This window comes from Pimephales promelas, chromosome 17, assembly GCF_988280905.1.
Source record: "Pimephales promelas chromosome 17, fPimPro1.hap1.1, whole genome shotgun sequence".
NCBI lineage: Eukaryota > Metazoa > Chordata > Actinopteri > Cypriniformes > Leuciscidae > Pimephales > Pimephales promelas.
The window spans coordinates 26,002,052-26,009,863 of NC_142785.1; the positions used below are offsets into that span (position 1 = coordinate 26,002,052).

Genomic DNA, 7,812 nt, shown 5'->3' on the forward strand with positions numbered 1-7,812 from the left:
CACAAAAACAACAAACCGAGGTCCACCAATACTGCTGTGCTTGAGAATCTCATACACAGAATGATATCCATTTTGTCAACTTAAATTACCTTAACGTAGTTGGGCTTAAAACATCGTATGAATGTAGTTTTACATCTTAAAAAAAAAAAAAAACAGAAAGAAGAAATAGACAGACTCAAATCATCTGTACTGTACATATTCTCACAATGGACCACTACATAACTGAATGACAATAATGACAATACCAAATGTCCTGTGTACAACAAATACAGCAGCCCATTCATAGAAAATAATGCAAAATACATAATTGTGACAATTGCCGACCTCTCCAATCGAGTGGTGAGCTCTAGAAGTGACTGCTGGAAGTGAGCAGCTACCGTTGTCATCTGGCTCCTGTAACCTCTTGCTCTTCCTAGCTCTTTCTGTTGGATGTGACGCTCCTGAACCTTCCGGAAGAGACCTGACACCATCTACACAGACAAGAAAACACACTCCTATTACCTGTTACAGGTCTTTGTTACCAAACATTGATCCTTTAAAACTTAATGAGACCTAAAGTTTGCATAAATGATATCAGTTGTTGCTAACTCTTTTGTTTTGTCTGGATATGTTGACAGTCTCATGAATATATAATAGTGGACACATTACTATGTTTCTTGCAATCTTGACACGTCACAAAACACTGAGGGTGGTTTGAAGTGAGCTTCCATGAACACAAATGAGATGAATTTACCTGTAAACGACTGCGGGCAAAAAGCTCTAATACTTCAGGCCGAAACTGGTCATGATTTTTATTTAGAAAGTTGTGCACCTGGTGAGGAAAAACAAAATGAGCGATTCTTACTGTCTTGGAATTATCAGGACAATCACATGGCATTAATAAAAACAATTGTGAATGCTCAGATCAGGCTTGCCTGGTACGTGACAGCTCCGGCATAGTGATATATTGTGAACACTGGCAGAGGAATTTTGGGCTTGGTGTAGTAAGGACTGTTGCCATGGTGATAGTGACATTTTTGTAAGAATGTGTGGTCTGTGGCCTGTAACAAAAAAAAAGAGGGAGAGAGAGCCAAAGAAAAGAGAACAGTGGACAAAGATGGCCCATAAATCAATTTTAGTGTAAAATCAATTTGCATTTGAATCAATAATAGGTCTTTTTGGTGACAATTCAAGTTTGATATTTAACATCACATTAGACACAAAAATTCTAAATCCGTCACTAAGCTGTAGTATAAGAGTTCGACAGATATTGACTGAATATCTCTGGCTTGAAGCTGAAATGTGAAGTTACTTGAGGAAGGCAAGTCTGGTCATCCAGGATGCGAAGAATACCGTACGGCCGTGCTGAGATCAGATCCAAACAGCCATTAGAGTCTTCCAGAACTATTGGATACCACTGGATCTGTTCTGCACTGTATTCCTCCTAACACAAACACAACAAGCAAACCTTTTGTTTTATTTTGTTCAGTCCCCTCAAGTATTCATGATTTCCATTCTGCAAGCCATATTTTGGGTATATTTAAATTACCATACATACTAAAGGGATAGTTGAGCCCAAAAATAATTTACTCACCCTCAAGTTGTTCCAAACCTGTATAAGTTTCTTTCTTCTGATGCACACAAAATAAAATATTTTAAAGAATGTTGTAATCAAACAGTTGGCGGTAGCCATTGACTTCCATAGAAGAAAAAAATAACATGGAAGTCAGTGAGTGTCTAACTCTCTAGTTACTAACATACTTTAAAATGTCTTCTTGGTGTTCAACAGAAACTACAGGTTTGGAACAACTTGAGGGTGAGTTAATGATGATAGAATTTTCTCTTTTGGGTGAACTATCCCTTTAAAACGTGTTCCCTTCAAGAACAATAGGTTCAGAATCTCCGTACTAATATTTTCATACTTGGTCTCTAAAGTTGGAGAAAAAAAAATGTCAATATGATTGATGAGGACAAACTGACCTGCTCTTGGGCCACAAGGGCTTTGTTCACAAACTGTTGCAGCTGCTCGTTGGCAAAGTTAATGCACAGCTGCTCAAAACTGTTCACACTCAAGTCCTGTAATACACGTTTGTTCAGTGCTTTCCCACAGACTTCATAAGCTACTATATTTATTTAAAAGGCTTAACAGGTGGGAATTCAGTGCCACTATGCACAAATGCTTCAGCTATAAATGTTAAACACACACACACAAAATAAATAAATAAATTTAACAGTAAAATCGTCACATTGAGCCAGGTCATAACGAGGGACAAGATACCTCAAAGCCGTATATATCCACAATGCCGACGGTGCTGTCCATCTCTGTGGGGATTAACCAGTCATTGATGCGTTCAAGAATCCAATCAAACAGCACAGAATACAGCGTCTTGGCAATGGCATCTCTGAATAAATAGCAATCTGTAAATATTCCTCGACTAAATCACGTGTCTGATGTAATTTAATAAGTTCAATAACATTTAGCTAATCATCTAACCTGGATTCAATGGCACTTTCCACAGATAGAGGGCAGTAGATCCTATCATAAGTTGTTTCCTGCAGAAATAAATTAGAACATATTCCTTGTGAAAATATGGGTAAAGCTTCCTTTTACAGTCCAGTTACCCATGTAAAAACAATGTACTTATTTTAGTAACTACAATTACTGGGTAATAACTAGTACTAACCCTGAACCTACCCCTAAACCTACCCCTGTTCCATGTACTTACCTTATATTAGCCAGTACTTTCTAGGTAAGTACACTGTAAGTACTGTACTGTAAAAGGAAGCGTTACCAAAATATGATGTGACGGAGGCTTAATGACTTAATAATTTGATCATTGAGTGGAAATTAATTGTTGTGGTATTATACATTATGTCACGAAAGCTGTCAACTGAGTTTAACTTGTCCAAAACCCAAAATATTCCTTTAAGTCTGAGGGCAGGAGAAGAAACAAATTTGGATAAGAGTGTGTGTGAGTTGCTTACAGTCACCCGGTGTGTGATGACTGTCTGTAAGGCCTCTGCGGACACCTGCAAGAGGTTTCCCACTCTCCGAGCCTCAGCTTCACTAAAAATACGGGCAACCTCAAACGATTCACTCTAATTTTGTGAAAAGACAAACACACAGACACACGTCGTATACATATTTTAAAGGGTCTAACATCCTAAAATTGTCCATGAAAGGGCAACCACACCTCATAGGAGCTAAAGCAAATGTTGCCCAGCTGCAGGATTGATGACAGAATGGCCCAAATGGTTGCTAGTTGATCTGCATGTAAACCAATTGTCTCCAAGCAGTGGACCAAGAGCAGGAAGTCTTGCTTGTCATGCTTCCCTTGTATCTCACAAGCCCTGCCCTTGAAAAAGCATTAAAAACAGGACTATTTAGAAATATTAGGGGGGGAAAAATTACAAAGAGGCTATTCGTGGGCTTTTCTTTTACCTGGTTGAGGTAGAAATACGTTTCAGCTCCTTGCAGGTAAATATCCTGCTTGTCCCACTCATTCATCCCAGCCAACAGCTCATAAAACACATGGTAGTTTCTCTCCTCCTTAGCCTAAAAGAACACAGTTCCAGTCAATTCAATTATTTCAGATGTCCTAAAGTGCAAGCTAATGAATAAACATCTAACCTGGAAGACAATTCGTGATTTTTCAAGGAGATATTTTGACAAAGATGTCCCAACAACAACACCACTGAAAAAAGAAATGAAGATCACATCGTGCTCATTTAATGCTCACTGTCACCTAAATCAGGCCAACAACGGGCAGTACACTTACTGGAGTATGTGGATGTGTAGGTACTTTCCAAATCGGCTAGAGTTGTTGTTCAGTATAGTTTTGGCATTACCAAAGCTCTCAAGAATGGGCAAAACATCCATTGGCTGATGAGAGGGAGATATTTCTTTGAGTTTTCTATCTTATTTTTGCTAAACTTACTCATATGGAATAACAAATTGCTTTACCTGGCGTAATTTATCGTTTCTGCCTTGATACATGGAACTCAGGTAGTGGACAATGAGCTTGGCAGCCTCTGTCTTGCCTGATCCACTTTGCCCACTGTTGAGACATTCAGATTCATTTAAATGTATAATATACATATAATATCCATGTTAAAATATAAGTGTATATGCATATGAATCATACCCATTATCCTCCTCACCTTATGATGATGCAGTGCTCCTGGGTGGAATTCTGAGATTGGCAAAAGGCAGCATCTGCTATGGCATATATATGACTGTAGGGACAGTGAAAATCAATCTTTCAACTTCATTGCTAATCTCTTATAAAAGAAAAAGGAAAACATAATTTGCCTACTGCTCATATGGCAAATAAAGATATCTATAGCCGAGCAATTCTTGTCCTCGTAGTGAAAGCACTCACGGAGCATTATTGTGCTTCTCTTTACCCTGGTACTGCTGTCTCAGATCCTCAGTGTAGATGCTGAGAAGCTTGAAGGGGTTGATGGACAGAAGCATATTGCCAATATACGTCTGTTGGTTTCATTAAATGTTTTAATAAAGTTGAATTTGAGAAAGAAGAACATATTCAGCCGTATAGAAAAGGTAATGCATACATAAATGGAATCCCGATGAAATCGCTTCTTCAGATTCAGCAGAACAGAACTCTCACACACCTCTCTGGAAAAAAGTTGTGATGTTTTAAAAACTCAACATGTCATTTGATATGCAAATTAACGTTTTGTTCATATTCACTCTTTACTGCTGTGCCTTTTGTTTCCTAGATAGTTTACATGAGGAAATGTGCATCAGAGGATTGACTCACTCCAGCTGTGCCAAATCTTCCACCTCATCCACCTCCACAGCTTGGCTGCTTCCTGGCATCATTACCTGAGGCACAAAGCAAAGGAAGCAGAGCAGATCTGTCACTGAGTGCCCCCAGTGGGCGGACACGTGGATAACACCCACACTATGACATCCTTCTCTGATTCAAACTATAAACTTTTAGATATCACTGCCTCCCTTAAAACATCCCAATTATCCACCGAGGTTGTTTGCAAATTACAAAAGAGTTTTTAGAATTATTTTGCAAATATCGTACCTGTGTGCTGTTGAGTCTCTCCTCTAGCATTTTTTGGGTCGGATCTTCGGATTCCCATGGGCCTTTGCCATTATGGACTGGAATGATGTGAGCATGTTCATCATCTTGATACACCGTCCATTTAGTGAGCTTCTCCACCGTTTGATGGGGCAGGAGGTTTTCTGAACGCAGCCAGTCTTGAGGATCATCACACATCTGTTGAGTCTGAGCCCAGTGTAGCTCCATAGCGGAGGGCAAAAGACCCTCACCCATCAGCTCCGCCACCTCTCGGTCTGCATCTTCCTCATAAGAAGGTTGCGTCACTCCATTCCTCCTTGTCTCGGATTCTGCCGATACATCTGCCTTCCTTATATTCCTCTCCACTTCTTTGCTCTGTCCCGCACTTACACCATTAATCAAAGGTTTTGTCATAGACAACTTGGTGATGTTTACTTGCGATACCCCAAGTTTTCCCTTGGCGGCTTGTAATATACTTGTCCCACCGTTGATCCCTAATGTTGGCTCTTTGTTGTCCGCTTTGACCTCTGGCTGTTCCTCAGTCCCTCGAGAGTTTGGACTGCTGTTCTTATCACTTTCACTCCCCTGAGTGTTTTTCTTGATGGATCTTAGTAGGCTAAGGTCTGGCTTGACTGGAAGAACCAGTCGAGCACCAGGCTTTGGTGGTTTACGCTCTGTGCTGCCTCCATCGCCTGTGCTGGTGCTAGTTGATGGACTGGTGGCTTCCTTTGCCTTGTCAATTTTGTTCATCCTTGGGAACACAATTGCATATTTGGCATCTCCTGAGTTGGCCTTTTCCTCTACATCTTGTGGAGACGAACAAGGCTCATCAAGAGAATCACCCTGGGTGACATCTGTCTTGGAATCCTTTGAGGATGATACTTCATTCTTTGATTTTCCACCACCTGCCATTTTCATAACCATCTTGTGTCGGATAAGACTCCTCTTTGACTTGGTACTACTCCTCCTCTTTTTTAACGCCAAAGCAGAGATCCATTTTGAGACCCCAATCGCTTGGGTGACTGCCGATATTTTTCTTCGAACATGAATGCTCTTTGGCATCTTCTTTTGAATCCATCCTGAGACACGCCGCAATGTCGTCATGCCTCTTTTCCGGGCCAATAAACGCTCTGTTGAATTTGAGGACATCTCTTCTTCAGGCTCAGCTGCATCTGGCACTATTTTCTCACATGCATCTTGTTTTGGTTCTTCAACAGCATCTACAGTGTCTTTTTGAAGTTTCCTCTTGCTTTTATCATCTTTCCCTTTGCCTTTCATTGAAAATAGCCCACGAGATTGTTTGTTCAACAATCCTTTTGGGCCTTTTGTTGGGTTTTCTTCGTGTTGATCTGCTTCCTCTGTCTTGGCATTTGCCTTTGTTTTACTTGCCAACTGTAGAATTTGAGACTTACCTTTAGAGGTGCCAACTTTGGAGAGAGCCATTCCTTTAATTTTTACTCCTTCTGAAGACACAGAAGCTTCTTTAGGGTCCTCTCCTTTTGAAGACCCCTTTTTTTGTAGTATCTTGGATTTTAACATCTTTTTCTGCCCCTGGAGGTGGACCGTCAGGTTTAGTGGTCCTGGTTTTGTTGATGAACGTGCCGTTTCTCTCTGTGTGCTCTCTTGCCCTGTATCACTCTGTACCTCCTCAGAGTCTATTTCTTCTTGTTCGTTCTCGGGTTCTATGATTTTACTTTCAGTAGGCACATCAGAGTCTTCTTCGCTTACATTTTTCTTCCCCTCTTCTTCTTCTTCCTTTTCTGTTTTGTTGTCTACATCTGACAGCTCTTCTTCACCACTTAATACACTTGCGTCTGTCTCATCAGTCTCCTTGATGCAATCTGATCCCTCCTTCTTGTCATCCTCACCTTCATCACTCTCTTGCTCTGAGCTCTCTGCTTTCTCGCTCTCCGATACATCCTCTTCGGTATCTACTACTTTAGCACCTCTACTTGCACCTTTTGCAGGAGTTTTGGCTAGATTTTTTTTCTGGTCAGGTTTTGATCTGACACCTTTCCCAGCTCTCCCTCTTGCGGTATTGCCATTAGTAACCTTAGCAGGTAAGATTTTGCCATTTTGCTTTTTCGCTTTGGCTATTTGCCTAGAGGTCTCTATCGCTTCCTCTGGTGGTTCTTCGGTTTGGTTACTCTTTCCAGTTTTCTTCTCCGTATCTTTTTTGTTCTTCCCTTTCCCAGCTATCTCTTCCTTCTTTACAGATTTATCACCTTTTCCTATCCCAATTTCATTATTATTTAAGAGAATTTGAGATCCAGTCTTTCCTCCTTTTTTGAGGGGAATTGGTTCTTTTTTGCCTGTCTTTCCTGCCACTGCTTTTTGCTTCCCTCCTCTAGCCCTTGTAGGGGATTTGGCTGGAGGCATGATTCCTCGGTCAAAGAAAACTCACTGGTCCTCTTTCTGACTTTCCCCCTCAATGTCAAGACATTTCTTCAATGACCTAAGAATACTAAAATATTTTCAAAGATTAAAAGATCTGTGTCAGGAATATACAATATAAAAGTGTTATATCATTATGCTAATTACTAATTTTATTTTATTTATTTTTTACTTTTGTGCAGGTCTAGTGAAACTCATGCATATCAGCAACCACCATGGGTGGAGATCATGTGTCATGTCTTTCAACTAAAGTGCAAGGTGTACCTAATGGTCACCATTAGGACTGGGTTTCAGGCATTTAGCTCTTCACTCTCAATAATATCAATTGGATTAAAAAAAGACTGATACAGACAGTATAACAGGTACTTCCAAGTACTCAATT

The 7,812-nt window shown here is 40.3% G+C and overlaps 1 protein-coding gene across 1 annotated transcript in view; it reads right to left on the minus strand.

Moving 5' to 3' along the window:
• The window catches only part of myo15b (myosin XVB), a 29,556-nt gene extending 22,104 nt beyond the window's left edge, over nucleotides 1–7,452 (minus strand). The window contains 20 exon segments of the mRNA XM_089122290.1: nucleotides 90–135; nucleotides 325–470; nucleotides 734–847; nucleotides 850–891; nucleotides 894–1,040; nucleotides 1,292–1,423; nucleotides 1,960–2,055; nucleotides 2,258–2,381; nucleotides 2,474–2,532; nucleotides 2,965–3,078; nucleotides 3,174–3,335; nucleotides 3,422–3,535; nucleotides 3,611–3,674; nucleotides 3,759–3,862; nucleotides 3,944–4,037; nucleotides 4,141–4,215; nucleotides 4,362–4,471; nucleotides 4,555–4,618; nucleotides 4,764–4,828; nucleotides 5,040–7,452. Coding sequence (XP_088978416.1) covers nucleotides 90–135; nucleotides 325–470; nucleotides 734–847; nucleotides 850–891; nucleotides 894–1,040; nucleotides 1,292–1,423; nucleotides 1,960–2,055; nucleotides 2,258–2,381; nucleotides 2,474–2,532; nucleotides 2,965–3,078; nucleotides 3,174–3,335; nucleotides 3,422–3,535; nucleotides 3,611–3,674; nucleotides 3,759–3,862; nucleotides 3,944–4,037; nucleotides 4,141–4,215; nucleotides 4,362–4,471; nucleotides 4,555–4,618; nucleotides 4,764–4,828; nucleotides 5,040–7,415 — 4,248 coding nt within the window. The 5' untranslated portion in view covers nucleotides 7,416–7,452.
• Between the last annotated feature and the right edge of the window lie 360 nt (nucleotides 7,453–7,812).